General features: G+C 37.8%; 1 protein-coding gene across 2 annotated transcripts; it reads right to left on the bottom strand.

The window, feature by feature from the left end:
- Positions 1-904: 904 nt before the first annotated feature.
- Positions 905-11,650, bottom strand: lqfR (clathrin interactor lqfR). 2 transcript variants are annotated; one of them, XM_023173344.2, is made up of 5 exons: positions 11,444-11,650; positions 11,114-11,315; positions 10,446-10,716; positions 5,783-6,634; positions 905-3,716 (listed from the first exon to the last, which is right to left on the bottom strand). In XM_023173344.2, exons 1-5 carry the CDS (start codon positions 11,494-11,496, stop codon positions 985-987), a joined length of 4,110 nt encoding a protein of 1,369 aa, XP_023029112.2. In that variant the 5' UTR covers positions 11,497-11,650; the 3' UTR covers positions 905-984. The 2 variants fall into 2 exon arrangements, with proteins under 2 accessions (XP_023029112.2, XP_023029113.2); XM_023173345.2 differs by lacking the exons at positions 10,446-10,716; positions 11,114-11,315; positions 11,444-11,650 and adding an exon at positions 8,706-8,858.
- Positions 11,651-15,449: the final 3,799 nt, after the last annotated feature.

Raw genomic sequence — 15,449 nt, 5'->3', positions numbered from 1 at the left:
TCCCGACATTGACGCCCTCTGTTAGAAAACAAAATGAAATTCAATTCGATACTCCCCGAAATCGTGAATAAATAATTTGGCTCATATTTCCGGAATCGAACAGCATCTAAAAGAAACGGACCTAAAAAACACAGAACGTCCAACACTAGCGTCACATCCGTCTCTTCTTCTTATTTTCTCTTTTGGCCTGACCTCTTGGATTGTTTACCCAGTTCCGACAAAATTGAAACTACTTGAAACTTGCGAATTGTTGATGGGCGTTGTTGAAGTTCAATTGCATCCCCCCGAAAACGGGAGACGTCACGGGCGGCCTCGTTTGTGTTACGGGAGACGTTTGACTGCTGGCGAGCTGATTCATGGACAGCGTCGGTCCCGATTTTGGTTTGGTCAATAACAAATTGTCCAAGTCTATGTTGATGTTGCCGGAGTTTTTCCACGTTGAACCGACCGGCAGCTGTTTGTTGGTCGTCGGTGGCTTGTTGACGTTGTTGTTAGAAATCGCGGAAGACTGGGGTTGGAACGGTTGTACAGAGGTGGGCGTCAGAAGGGATCCTGAAAAAATGATAAATCATTTCACGTTGTTTTTTACAACTACAAATTCCTTTCCCCTTCTCAATTATTGGTCAGAGAGCGGTTCCCAAAGATGGAAAATGCTCTACTATTTCCTCTTGGAGGGTGTCAACCCCGACTTCAAAAATATAAATGAACTCTCGTACTTGACTGATCAATTTTTTTAAAGATTGAAATGAAAAGTTCATCAGTCACTTCGAAAAAAGCAGATGATGTTTAACCACCTTTTTATCCATAGATAGGGCATTGTCACTCAAGTTAAATAAGTGATTGCTCAGGGAGTTATTTCTAAAAAATCTTCGTCTACTTTTATGCTAATGAAAACTACACATCAGACTCCTCAATCATGTATATTACTGAAAATAAAAACTTTTTGCATCACTTTAAACCTAAAATCTACATTTAAAAACAACACTATTGGCCCTCATCATCGATATCGACTTTAAGCACTCCCTCTACAAGCACCATTGCGCACGCCGCCAAATTCCTGCACTCTAAATTGGCTTCCCCGCGCGCCAAATTCGGGCTCAAAACATCAGCCAGCCACAACCTGATTTCGAACAGCTCGTCCAGGAAGTCCCGCACCAAAACGTCCTGCGGAACATTGACAACAGCCGCAGAGATAAGACTCAAGATCGACATGCGCACTTTGACCTCCTTGTGGAACCGCAAGAACCACGAGAAGCGCAAGATTTCCTTGGCCATTCTCGGAGCGACCGGGCAATTCTGTGAAGCGCACATTACCACGGCGAGGGTGTCCACGAAATGAATAAGAAAGACGTAGTCGCTGTCGTTTTGCGTGGACTCCCTCAACATTCTGTTTTGGTTGAAGCCGTAGAGGAGTGGAAAGAAGAAGTATCCCGCGACTTCAGCAAACTTGTTAGCTTGTGCCACAACTCGCCCGGGTTTGGCAAAGTAACGTGTTTTGGCCTCCAGGCGCTTGCGCACTACATCTTCCGCGCTGCGCAGATCTTTTTGCCGTTTAGTTCTAGATTCGGTCTCTTCATGAACCTTCTTGATACTCGACAGGTTCCTAGCGGTTTGCTGCAAGACGTCCATCATAAAGACGCGCCTGGACACGGAGTAAGTTCCCATGTCAGCGTGTATTTGCCTGCAGAGGTATTCCGCGTAGTAACCCGGGTAAACGCACACCACTGCAACGCAGCTGCGGAACACCAAATCGTCAAAATTGTCCACGTAGAACCGTGGCTCGAGAGTAACCAGGATCTCCAAGATCTCCAACCCGATGGAGCAATCGTCGTCTGGTAGTTGCTTGACGATTAGATCCTCGCAGGTCTCCAGACTGATGGCGAAGACCTCGTGGTCCTGAGCCTCCAGCAAGCCGTCTCTCAGGTCTCTTAGATATGCCGGCGGTTTCTTTTTAGGGACCTTCACGTCGTTGGACAAATCGTACGGCTCCAAGTCATCGTCAGAGTCCAGCTCGAACCCTGTGCTGTCTATGATCCTTATCCGACTGTCTAGCTTACGCTCGGTGACCATAACCTCATTTTTCGGTTCCACGACGGGCCTTTTAGCGAAGCTACGCGCAGGAGGGATGTAATCCGTAGGTTTTTCCTGTGAAATACTGAGATGCAGCAACTCGCCGTCGATGCTATCGAACTTAGTCTTGGGCTTGAAGTAACCTTGGATATCTCTGTCTGCCAAACCTTGCAGTTCGTTAATGACGTTCTTGCATTCGTCGCTGAGGTTGCTATACTCGAACTTCAACTCTGCCGCACCCGTCCCGGCCTCATCTGTCAACAAACCCACTATAACCTCACCAGCTTTCATTCCGGAAGCTCTTACCATCTCAATGGGCGACTCCAAGTGAGTAGGAATACCAGAGAAAACTTTTTCCTTTACTTTACCCAGTTCAAAGTCCGTGAAGCCTATGTTTCGCAAGGCGTTCGCGATGAGGATCATCAGCTTGACGATGAACACCTGCTGCTCTACACTGGTGCGATTCACGGATGATTTATCCGCCCAGACGGTGATCGAGTCGATAAAGAGCTTCATCAGCGAGGGGGGCGAAGCTGAGCTCAAGTAAACGACGAGATTCGTGATGAGATTCGAATAGCCCTTCTCGAAAAGGGTCATCAAGGGTATCTTGGTGCACAGCGCGAATTTCCAGTTGGCGTTTTCGATGAGTTTCTGGCCGAAGATCTCCTTCATCAAGTACTTCTCGGGATCGACGTTGATGAGGAACATTTTCGCTAGGATGTAAACGGCTGGTCTATCGAGTTTCAAAAAGATACTCTGGAATATCTTCTGATAGAGCTTCACTTTTGCAGAGGGTTGATTCGTCAGGATTGCTGTGACTATCACGAAATGTTTGAGACTGTCGGCCTCCAGTTTTTCGTTAAAATCCACCAGAAGTTTGCCTAGCAAGAGCGAAATTCGTGCAAAATTTATATTCTGTTCCTTTAGACAACCGCACCTTAGCAACTCCGTCAAAAACTCCACAGTTTTCAGTATATTAAGAACAAGGTACTTCGAGAAGCTGCCGCTGAGGAAGAAGTCGGGGACTTTCCCTTGCGTAAAGTTAGCAACTCTGCCCGGCAGCGAGATCAGCAATTTCACCATGTCTCCCCAGGCCGTTGAAGACTCCCCTTTGGCGAACTCATCCTCAAACACGGTTTCCAGGGCGCTAGAGCAAGTTACAGCAAAAGTACCTTCCGCTTCCAAAAGCAGCTGCAATAATTTCAGAGAGCTTTCATCATTCAAATTTCTCACGAGTACACGTAAATTTATATTGTAAAACTCCGGACTATCAATCTCGAATAACTTCCTGACGGGTTCATAAACGCTTCCCCCTCCGATAGGAAAATTGGAGTCGAAACGTCGAACCAAAGTCTGGACGAAAGTTTCGTAACAACTCTCTAAGCGCTCACTGCAGACATCACCGTCCATGCCCTGTAGCTTCTGAGGAGTTGTTGGTCCAGGAAGCAGCGAAACGATCTTGTCTATTTGGAGTACAACGGCATCCACTTGGGATTGAGAAGTGAACTTTTTCGATTTCTCCATGTCGGCGATGCAAGCGTACAGGAGATCTAGCAGTTCTTTGTCTCTTGTTCTAGTGCGAGGCTTCTTTGTAATAACTTCACTGTTCGTTTTTTCACTGATACGAATGTCATCTTTCTCGGTACCTGAAATGGGAAAGCTCTGTGAGTTTCCCAAACTGAGTCGCTTGTACTTTTTAGGGCAAGACATCAACAAATTCAACGTGACAGATGTTTCATTGAGGGCTGTTAGATGTTTCTGTAAATATCTACTTCAATTATTATGGGTTAGGTGAAAACATGACAATATCTTTGAAAAGTTCGCCTTTAGTTCAAATTTTTTATCATCTGTATGCACACACACATCTGTATGCACACAGCGGTCGATTTAGTGAGTGGAGCAAACCGCCCTCTTGAACCCAACTGGCTACTATCCTACATTTTCCTGAACACTTTCGAAATCATGTTAAAGTTTCCATGATATCCAACCAGCAATCTTTCATATCTGTTGTTTCAGCCTAAATGAAATTCGAGAACTTCCTTTCCTTTCCATTTTTTTTTTTTTTTTTTTTTTTTTTTTTTTTTAAATGTAACATATGAAGTAATACGCTACGGAATGTTTCTGCAGCACACAACTATATAACATTATAAAACACTATAGGATATAGAATTAAAATTGAACTTGTTACTACCTTATGTAAACAATTACCAACTTAAATTATTCAATGATTGTTTGAGACGACCATAAGAGACACCAAAAATACTGATGTTTTTGTCATCTACTAACTTTGGGGTTCTTTCCAAGGGTGTATGTTTACCATAATTTGTATGATGGAAGGGTATATGAAATAAATGGCCGTGTCTAAGATTCCTGTTTGGAACATGATGTTGACAGGTTCAAGTAATTCAGGACAATTTATTAGTCCATTGAGCAGCTTGAATGCATAGCATAGATCTGCATGAATTTATCAGGTTTGCAATACTTTAAGCCCCAGTCATGGTACTGTATCGTTAATGTCAATTGTCAATGACCACTTTCAGACAGTATTTCAAAGGAGGAAACCCAACAACCAATGTTACTGAAACCACCATTGATATCTCTGTACCATTTTTATTGAAAGATATCAAACAGAACCTTTTGAAAAGAAGATTAGCGTCGTTATAAAACCGGAGTTGTTGAGTCGTGTAAACATCTACTTTATATCTAACAATGTTCAAATACGCTGTGAAAACTTGTTTACACGAACGCTATTACCCTTTACAGGATATATGAATTTCAACTTCTAGTGCTGTCTTTTTTGTCATGAAATTTTATATATATGCCCAAGTTCAGGTGAAAAACACCTTACTCCTTGCCTCTCATGCGAACCTACAGCTTTGTAGGTACATGTGGCAGATACCCGACGGAAAAACAACAACTAACCCAGCTAATGCCGCACGGAAAGCTGAAGTAAAATCATCAGGCACCTGTGCAACGCCTTTCATTTGGAAGATCCGTCATTTGGAAGATTTGGTCGGGACGACCACCGACAGACCGGTTTCGAGGGTACTTGACTCTCGTCAGTACCGGGCAGGTCATTTCAGACAGAGTTAACCGTCTGAGTATCCCGAACAAACATAATTAATTCCAACTAGTCATAAACTCCATCTGCAGTTGATTCAGTAGGATGTCAACTGCGCCACCTGCAGACAAAGTCCGAAAGCAACTCTACAAACACATACTACGGGGTGCGAGTCAGAATAATAGTGGTATTCCGGAGAGGTGCATAATTTGCCCAAGTTCAGGTGAAAAACACCTTCACCCTTTGCCTCTCATGTTAAAGATTCTCATGGTGGGATGTTTTTTCCGGATTTCATTCCGTGTTCTGTTTTTTGATCCTCACAAGGATCTTTTCACGACGTTTCGACAAATTCTCATTTGCCATCTTCCTGGATCCTAGATAGGTCCAAAATCCAGACACTACCAGAAGATAGCAAATGAAACTTTGCTGAAACGCCGTGAAAATGATCCTTGTGTGATGTACTTTCATATTCTAACTGTTTTAACCTGTCCTAAAGCATGTAAATGATATAAGACAATAAAGTTACTGGTACTACTACAGTACATGATATGAGGAGTGTTTTGCTGGTTCTCTCACTATCCCAATGGCTCATTGCAAAGATGTAAAGGACTGCAAGGGCAAGAATAAATCTGCTCGTCAAACTTTGCTTACCTGAACTGAAACCGTCTAAAAGATTCGCGTTCGGACTTCCCAACAGCCCGAAATTGTTGTTCGGTTGCGTTGCCATAGACTGAGGCTGCATACTCAAACTGCCGAAATCCAAATCTCCCAGCAGATCGCTGTTGCTGGTCTTCTGACTCTGCTGCTGGACGGTGACGCCGCCCTCCATCAGATTGGCGGTTTGCGAACCGAAAGTGTGATTGTTGAGCAAGTTTGATGTATTAGAACTGGGCGGAATGACGTTCGGCAAGACATGGGGCCCCGGCCCGAGCAAATTAGGCATCGGAGAGTACTGCGAGGCGTTCGGAATAGAGGGAGGTTGCGAGAAAGCTGAGCTGAAGTCGGCGAATTGATCGTCGGAGTTTTGGGACGCAGCAGGGGGGCCGAAAGCGGCTTCGAAGTCGCCGAACTCGGTCGAAGTCTTGCGCTGCTCGGAGGGCGCCTCCTGGGCCCGCGGGTCGAAATCGTCGTTGAGCAGGTCACTCTGAGGCACGGGACTTTGAGTCGAGCCCCTGCCGAAGTTCGCGGCGGCGCCCAAGTCGACCTTCTTGAGCGGTTTGGCCACCTTCTTGGGCGAGCTGGTGATAGAGGGGTTGATGTTTATGTTGACCTTTCGCTCGACGTGGGTAGGGCTGTTGGGCAGCTCAGCGTCCTGGTATTTCTTGACGCTGTTCGTGTGGTTGCTGCTGCCGCTGCGAGATTCGGTGTCGCTGTCCTCCTTGTCCAAGTCGTAGTCGTCATCGAAGGTTTTGTCTCTGTAGCGGTTCGGCGAGTTGGGTTCGTTGTCCCAGTCATTAGAGTCTTTCGAGTATGGTTTTTCATCCCACATTTCGCGACCGGAACCTGAAAAGAACAGAAATACTCTTTCTAGTTGACCTACATCATAGATCACGGTGTTATGATGACAATAAGAAGTCGTCATTATTACTTGATGGACGATCTCGCAATATTTACTTAGTCAATGGTGATAGAGAAGCTTGTGAAAAAAAAAAGGTTGCAAACTTTTGTGAAAAAAACACACAGTTTGATTTTGGTTAGAAAAGTTGTTCCTTTATGGGTTCAAAGGAACAATCCTAAATTAGTTCCAATCTTATCTTTCGGAAATAATGGGGAATGTTCCTCAATTTGGGTTATTACAGCAAATGCAAGTTTGAACAAAATAAAGCTGAGTTTAATTCATGAGTTTTTCAAATTCACTTCGAAAAGTATTCAAATTGATGTTTCAAATGTTGGGTTTTTAATTTTTAAAGGGATTTGTTTCTAATTCACATATTGGCAACAGCGCCTTTATCAAGTTGAAATAATTTATACGTACCTAGATATTATACTTTAAAAAAGGAAAATAATCTTTATAAATCAACAATTAAGGCAAAATATAAATTATAGTTCAGTACCACCTCCACAAGCCACATAAACAACAGTTGTTTTGTTTTTTATTTATATAGAGGAAGATAGGTTAGGTGCACAAAATGTCATATGTCACAGAATGTCTCGGAACATAAGTAAACAGAACATCTTTGTTTGTCTCATACAGGTAACAGATTCATTGTCCTTTATTAGCTATGTTGCCAAATGGTGAAATAGAAACGAATCCCTTTAAATGTTGAATGCATCATTTCATTCATCTTTTTTAAGTATTTAAATAATTTTTTAAAGAAAAAGGGTGAAATGATAAGTTTAAAATGCATTGTTTTAGAGCTCTTTCATGAAAACTACTTGATTTTCGTCAGGAGGAACATCCCCCCATTCAAATGGTAAAGTTACAGAACCAAAATTCTAGTAGTTTCTCGAAAATAACCTGTGGAGTCCCCCAAGGATCAGTGCTCGGCCCTATTTTGTTCCTTATCTATGTGAATGACGTATCTATATTGATATACAAGGGAAGTTTACAATGTTTGCAGACGATACAACCATACTATGGCATGGAAATAATACAGACTCTTTGAAAAATATAATTGAGGCTAATTTAGAGAAAGTTAGGTGTGATTCCAATTCTTAATGTTTCAATGTGAATAAAACCAACATAATTTCGTTTAAATTTGCTTTTTAAAACCTATTCCTCCAGAATAATGTCATTGAAAGTAAGACTTGCAGCAAATTCTTGGGATTACGGATTGAGAATACCCTAAAGTTTGATAAACAAGTAAAATATCTCAACAAAACACTTGCATCTGGCTGATATGCTATCAGGATCGTGGCCAGAGAGATGAGAATAGTAGCAAGCAGCTGATGCTTTTGTTCTACAAAACAGAGTGATAAGATATATATGTAGAGCTAAACGTTTGGACCACTGTTCATTAAGAGTAGAATACTAACAATCTTCTGCGTCTCCATTCTAGAAACAGTAAAAACAATTTTCCGTCCACAGTAGGATTAACTTCTATCAGAAAACAACTACTCCCCGTGATTAGACTCTTGTGGAACTCCACAAGTGATAGTTTTTAATAAACTCACTAAAAAAATACAGTGCTGAATCACGGTTGTTTTTTTCTTTTTGAAAAGTTACGTAATATTATCAAAGATTTTAGATATACTAATGGAGGAGTAGAAAACCAAAAAATGTTGTTCTTTGCAACCTTATAATTAATCTTGTATCAAAGACACCCACGAAAATTTTATGTAAATATCACTATGAATAATGACTTCTTGATAATTATTTTAGTATGAGATAAAACATTTCTTTTTGGGCGAAATATATAATAAAACTCATTGAGAGTGTTTCTATTATGTTTTACTCAAATAGTTATTTGTTCCATTATCAGTGTCATCAACGTCATTGAAAAGTAAATAAATATTACGAAACAATTGAAATCACTCAATCACATTCATCAACAGATATTATTCTGAAGAAATCCATGCGAGTTTTGATGAATATGAATTCTGCCAATAGTGAGAATATGTGTATACCACCTACATTGCACAATTTCATACTTTTTGTTGTGAAACAAACAGGTCTTAAAAACGTCACTCATCACAATTTTCTTTTTGTGAGAAAACCTAATGCATGATAAGAGCATGCAAATTTTATACTGAAGTTACAAAAGAGTTTCAATAAAAAATGAAATTAAAACGAAGGACAGGAAGCTTATATGGGAGCTGTTAGATGAATTTATCTACGTAATGATCTATTAACAGTTATAAACAAATTTGCCTATGTAATATACGTTAATCAAATACATTCACATGGTGAATTGATTCCAGAGCAATGATGTCATTATTTCTGTTTATCTAATTTTCAATTGAATTCGTTGGATAACATACAAACAGAGTTTTCACTGGGTTATCGAGATATGTGTAATATTCTGTGGAAGTGACATGAAATTGTTTGTTTGATACAAGAGAAATATCTTTAAGAATCAATAACTTTTTTGTTTTGATTTTGACCAATTTTTTTCTCTCATACAAGCTCTATTAGTCTTTTCAGGAGCTGAAAAGTGAGGTCATAGGAAAGGAGACACAAAAACTTATGTACGAGGAAAAAAAACTGAAATTTCATTTTTTCAATCATTTATTTTGATTACAGGCAAAATTCATTTTGAATCTGAAAAATTACTGCGTTATTTTTTACTAAGAAATCACAAAGGAAACTTTTCTTTAAAAAAAATGGACGTTTCCCAATAAACAGCTCTTGAAAATTGTTTCTAGTTGTTATCAGATGGTAAGGTATGGTTTCCTGTTTGCCTATTTTTTACGTGTGACGTTTGCTGTTAATATATGTACTCTGGGAATTTTGTCTTTAGTATTGTGAAACGCCAGAAGATCTAACACTGTGAAATTTCCATCGGTATCTTCGCTTTTATCATTTAGACATGAGAGTTTTGTTTATATGATAATGAATTCCAAATATATTGCATATTTTGGATGTCAATTAATTCATTTTGGAGAAATTTTGTTGCTACAAAGAGTAATAATGATATTCTGCCTTTTCCTGTCAAAAATATACATAGAATGAATATCAATTACTGATTAGTTGAAACCACAAAGTAGATAAATTCAAAATATTCATTGTTCACTACTCAGAATTTTTTTTCTGATAAAGATTGAACACAAGTGACCTCAAATATCGGTTATATATGCCTGATAAAACGGACAATGACTTAGTGAAATAATTAACCAGTTATTTACCATTGTAAAGCTATTCAAAAATTATAGAACACTGATGATATTTTTAACTGCAAATCTTATGAAGGAATATCTGAAATTCCTATACTAGGATCCTATATAATGAAATAACTGAAAGCTTTTGAATAATTTATATGGTCATAATCCTGTATTCCCTTACCTGACCTTGTCATTTATGTACAGTTATGAAAAAGTAATTTGCAAAGAGATAATCATTATCATTATTGCCTTTTGATGTTCTTTCCACAGTTTACGGAAAAGAAAGCTATAGACTTTATTTGTTTATATTTCTTCAAGTATAAGAATATGATTTGAAAAAGTATACCAAATATTGAGTTTGTGTTTTTAAATTTCAAAAGAGCTTATGAGATCATTGATAGAAATTTGTCGTTACGAAAATTGTTGAAACATGAAATTCAACAAGGCAAAAATCTAAATATATTCAAAAGATCGTGTCACCTTTACATGAACACCAATATTGAATTTCTTGGAAAATTTCAATGAAGCACAGTGGAAAATATGGCAAACTCACCAAATCTCATCCCAATCGTATCGGAGCTCATCCCGATGAACTTGTCCTTATTCTTCTTGGCCTTTTTCCTCTCTTCCCTCAGTCTATCGTCATCTTGTATGAAGTCTATCATTTCTTTCACTTTATGCCTAATATTAACACCCTGATCTTTTCCAATGTCATCGATGTACGTATAATTTTCTAAGGACCTCAAATCATAGATATGTTCTCTGGCTGAAGTTACCACCCTTTCGGAACCATTCTTCACTAAATAGTGTAAAACTAGTAGCGCCTAGAAAGGAATCGGTTACACAATATGATGGTCTCAGTGAGAATATATAATACAATGACATATATAACTTTGTTCAAGTCAAACTCAGTTTTTTCAACATGGTTTTTTGCATGAACCACCAGCAACAAATCAGTTTTTTTATTTATTTCCCAACAGTTGAAAAAACAATGAAAACATTGGGTTGATTCATGCACCAGTCTTTGGTCATGTTATAAGTCTTGAGAATTCATGTTTCTTGTTCCTCACTACCGAAAACTTACAGTGCTTGCTCATAGATATGAGGAATACATAATACCTATGGTCGTGTCTGAATATTGATATTGACAAATTAATGATCAACTGTTTATGATCTCTTAGGACTTGAAAATTATGACTGGGTCCATGAATCCGCCCTTACCTTGTAAGTCCTTCGCCAGTGCTGCTTGTTGTCCTGAAGCATTCTTTTCCACAACATGGACATCACTTCTGGGAAGTGCTCGTAGGTGAAGGTGGAGTGAGCCAATTCCTGCATTATCTGGCCTGTGGGGCCCCAAGGCTCGTCGTTTGTAGCCTCTCGAACTTTTGCCTCTACTTCCGTGTAGTTCATAACAACATTCGTACTGAAACGAAAACATCACTGTACCATTTTGTATCCAACAGTACAAAAAAGATAAACATTGGCAAGTTTAGAATAGCCATAAATATAAACTAGTTAAACATCTGGTTTTGGGAAAAAAACAATACTTACACTTTATCGGCGAGCTCCCGGACTTTCCACATACTCGGGAGAAAGTTTTCCATATTTTCTGTGTTTGTAAGGAGCTTCTACTGTCTAGAACTTTGAAAAAATTAACAAAAAACGAGCTTTTCCTACAATTTGCGAAAACGGTGACCTGGCCAGTCTTCAGCCATGATACGAAATTTTGACACATTCATGGATGTTAAGGCGTGTTCTGAAGGTTACTCTGTAACTCACAAAGGCTGTTCGCGATCGATGATTGGTTCACACGCACCTCGGAGGTCGCGACGTAATCGAGCAACGAACAAATTATAATTTTGTGATCTGCTCTCACAGAACACAAAATTATTCAGCTCGGTGCTAATCTTTTCATAGGTAATGATGTTTTAAAAATAATTCCGTTATTTGGAGAGAATATCACGAGAAAAACTAATTGACACGACTTTCGTCTAGTGGATGGCGGCACAGTGCATTCGTTTTTAGGGAATAAGACAATATTGACACCCTACTACGACATAATAATGCAGTTGAAAAAATTAAAACATTCAATAAATTCACATTTACTCTTCTAAAATTTATCAAGACTGAAATTTTTTCTAGTAATTAGATTTATAGGTCAGTACGTATAGACTTTACAACAAAAATTAATGGATTGAGTTTATTTACTGCAGTTATGACATACACCGTTTAAACTCCAAACAACTTTCTCCACAATTTCATCCGGGTTTATTAAAACATATATCATTACTTATATTTCAGAAGGATTTGTATATGTGAATTAAAATGACTCTAAACTGAACTTTAGGTGAGAAATTTTAGATGTTGATCATTGAATAATAGTTTTGTCATCCATAATTTTTTTTCGTGTTATATTTTTTGGAATATCATACACATTTGTGAGCCTAGGCAATAATAATACTTTTTTTGACAGAAAACATATGTACATATCTTGAAATGCACAAAAACAATTCATGTTTCAAATACCGTTCAGAAAACAACTGCCTAATTGAATTACTGTTTATTAGTTGTTCCTACTGATTATTGGAAACTTTTCCAGCTAAGGAATGTCACAGAGTAGGGTGAGAATTTCACGAATCGCAGGTTAGTGAATGAATATAATTGAAAATCAAGACCAAACTTAGTTTGGGAAAAACATTATTGTTTTGAATGATGACTCTGATATCGGTATGTTTTGCTTATACTTCCAAGAACCCTGAATCACATTTTATGCAAATCTCCCACGAGATTTGAGTGTGGATAAAACTTTTTGAACTCGTAATTAGTCGATTATTTGTTTTGAGGAACTGAATCTAGACACAGGTTTTTCTTGTAGGTGTGAGTTTTTATTGTGCATTGTGTGGGCTGTAACCTAGAAAATATTTAGTTGTTATTATTGGCAGAAGTTTCATACTTTGAATTTTACAATTGAAAACACCTCGTAGGTATTCATTACGTCATTTCAGCTTCTCAATTAAGGTAATTTCAACTCAATAAAATGTTCAAAAAGAAGTTTCTTCAGTTGTCTGGTGCAATAGTTTTCAAGGAAAAAAAGCAAATCACACAGCAACAGAACCGATTTCAAATTTTATGGCACCTATTATAAAAATATAATTTACTCAAATCTGGTGAACTTGTAGGCCACTACTATTGATACACTTTTCTTCGACAATCAATAACCTATATCGATTCAGCAGAAAACATTTTTTATTGAAGCTGATGTGAAAGTGAATCAAAGAAAAGTATTAGATTTTCGTCCAAGGACGTCCCTCGAAAAATTGCTTCAGCAAAACATTAATTCAATGAATGATTTCTTTGAAATAGATTTTTACGTAGTCACTGCAAGACACTGACAAACAAATTCGTGAATTCGGCGTAGTTGTTAGCTTTTGGGTGCGTTGTTACCAACTTTTTTAAATGAATATAATAATAATCATTACCATGATCATTACTTATGGGGATTTTAACCGGAAAAGACGTAAAACTACGAATATTCTCAAACCTGCTTGACTGGTATGGGTGTTTCCTTCTGAAAACCCAGCCGGTTATTTTCATGGCTGGCAGCGATTATATGCAATATTTTCTTCAGTAGATATTCGGGTTGTTGCACTCGTTGACCTGCATATAAGGTTGCATCACGATATACCTTGTCTCTCTTCGAGGCCAAGTGGGTTTTTACGTCGCTCTAAAGACCGGAGAATTTTTTTATTTTTCGTCTTCCCCAACGTAAAAGTATATTTTTCAAAGGTATAATAAATGTCTTGTATTCCACAACTATTAATATTCAAAAGTTGATTTCCATATATTAATAAATTTCAGTTATAAATAAATTTCACTGAATAGAATATTGTTTGTATTGTACTTTGAGCAGTGTATAGTTGATTTGTTTTTATATTCAAATCAATTTCAAAAGATGAAACAGATAAATAATATTTCGGTCGAGGTATTTTTTATCATCTCTGCTACAGCCAGTGATTTCCATCCACCAAGTCTCTCAATTGCAGTAGATACTAAAAATTGTAAATCGGCAGTTTCGGAAATCGTATAACATTTTCTGCAAATAACAATGTGTTGTTTCTATCTAATTTATCAGTGCATTTATTTCAAGGCTAATGAAATTTAAGTAGAACCGTAAGTGACGGTATTACCTTCACGTTTGGTTGTATAAAAGAACGTGGTTTTATTATTTCGAGAAATCCCCACGAAAAACAACTCGTTTCTAGTATTTTTCCTTCGCGTTTTCACCCAATGAAACATGTAAACAATATAGGAAACGAAAGTGATTTCCTGCTCTATTATGGACTAGCTTCATTGTTAAAATGCCGCAACTCTTGCAACACTAAACAATAATAATAATTACGTTCGTTCGGTTCTCAGCTTGTGGGACATCAGCGCGGATTTCTTGGAGCTCTTCAAAAACATATTTGTGTTATTATTTCGTCGAAAAAAAAACTTGAACTCGACGTTATACTTTTAGAATGTACACTGGAGCTTGCATGGCTAAGACGAGTTCGGTCATATGAGTGAAAGTTGATTATATAAGAGAAGAACACTTGAATATTGACGTAATACTTTTGTGTACTTTCTTTCTGATACCAGGTGGAAATTGAAAAAGGAACGAAAGGTCGATGGTTTGTCATTGCTGGGCTTTTAGAAAAAAATCACTTGGACCCAATTCTACAACCAGCAAAATTGTTTTATAATTTCATGGTGCTGCAACAGTTTTAATTTGTTGGTATTTTAGGATTTTTTCCAGAATGTTAATTGATTATATTAAACGAGCCGTGAACATAATACAGTTGTAAGCAATAAAAGTGTTTTATACATTTGTCATGGAAACGTTTATAAAATAAAATTAAAAATCTGTTATAAAATAGTCACGAAATTATCACAGAAACGTTTTTACAATTAACTTATAAAACATATTTTTCTATAAAAGTAAATTGTTTTGTAGCAGTTTTTTAGCACTTTTATGCGAGGTTTTGTTTTCATTATCGCATTGTCAATTCAATGATGATTTCCCAACTATTTCATAGTGTGGTATATTTACTACAATTCCAAAACAATGAAATAACTGTTATAAAATCAAATTGCTTCCCCTAATATATATTTACTGTCGCCAAGAATAAAATGCAGCATTTAAGAAGAACCAGCTGACATGATTTTAGAGGTCGTGTAGGTAATGAAATATAATTTGTCAGTTTTATTTTATAGTCTGGTTTCATTATGTCAAACAAAAAATGCGTGAACGGTGATGTTTTTCACCTCAAAAAGCTGTTGAAGCCTCCCACTAACTTCAGAAACTCTTGGAAAAATTAGGTATTGAACCATCATTTTCAGATTGAGGTACTCCCTCAATCTGAAAATCAATCCTTCTAGAATTGTATCGACCGCAGAAATCGATAGGATTGCCTATGATGAGGAGAAATTCAACGTGACGAATTTTCACGAGAAACTCTCCTTTTCATCGGAAGGTCAAGACTGTCTACATCGATAGCAAACGCACCTTCGGCAAAGC

Source organism: Leptinotarsa decemlineata, unplaced genomic scaffold (assembly GCF_025532065.1).
Source record: "Leptinotarsa decemlineata unplaced genomic scaffold, Ldec_3_MD MMD2_tig00001064_RagTag_RagTag, whole genome shotgun sequence".
Classification (NCBI taxonomy): Eukaryota; Metazoa; Arthropoda; class Insecta; order Coleoptera; family Chrysomelidae; genus Leptinotarsa; species Leptinotarsa decemlineata.
Note: the sequence above shows the minus strand (reverse complement) of the source record. Positions and strands in the feature narration are given on the sequence as shown.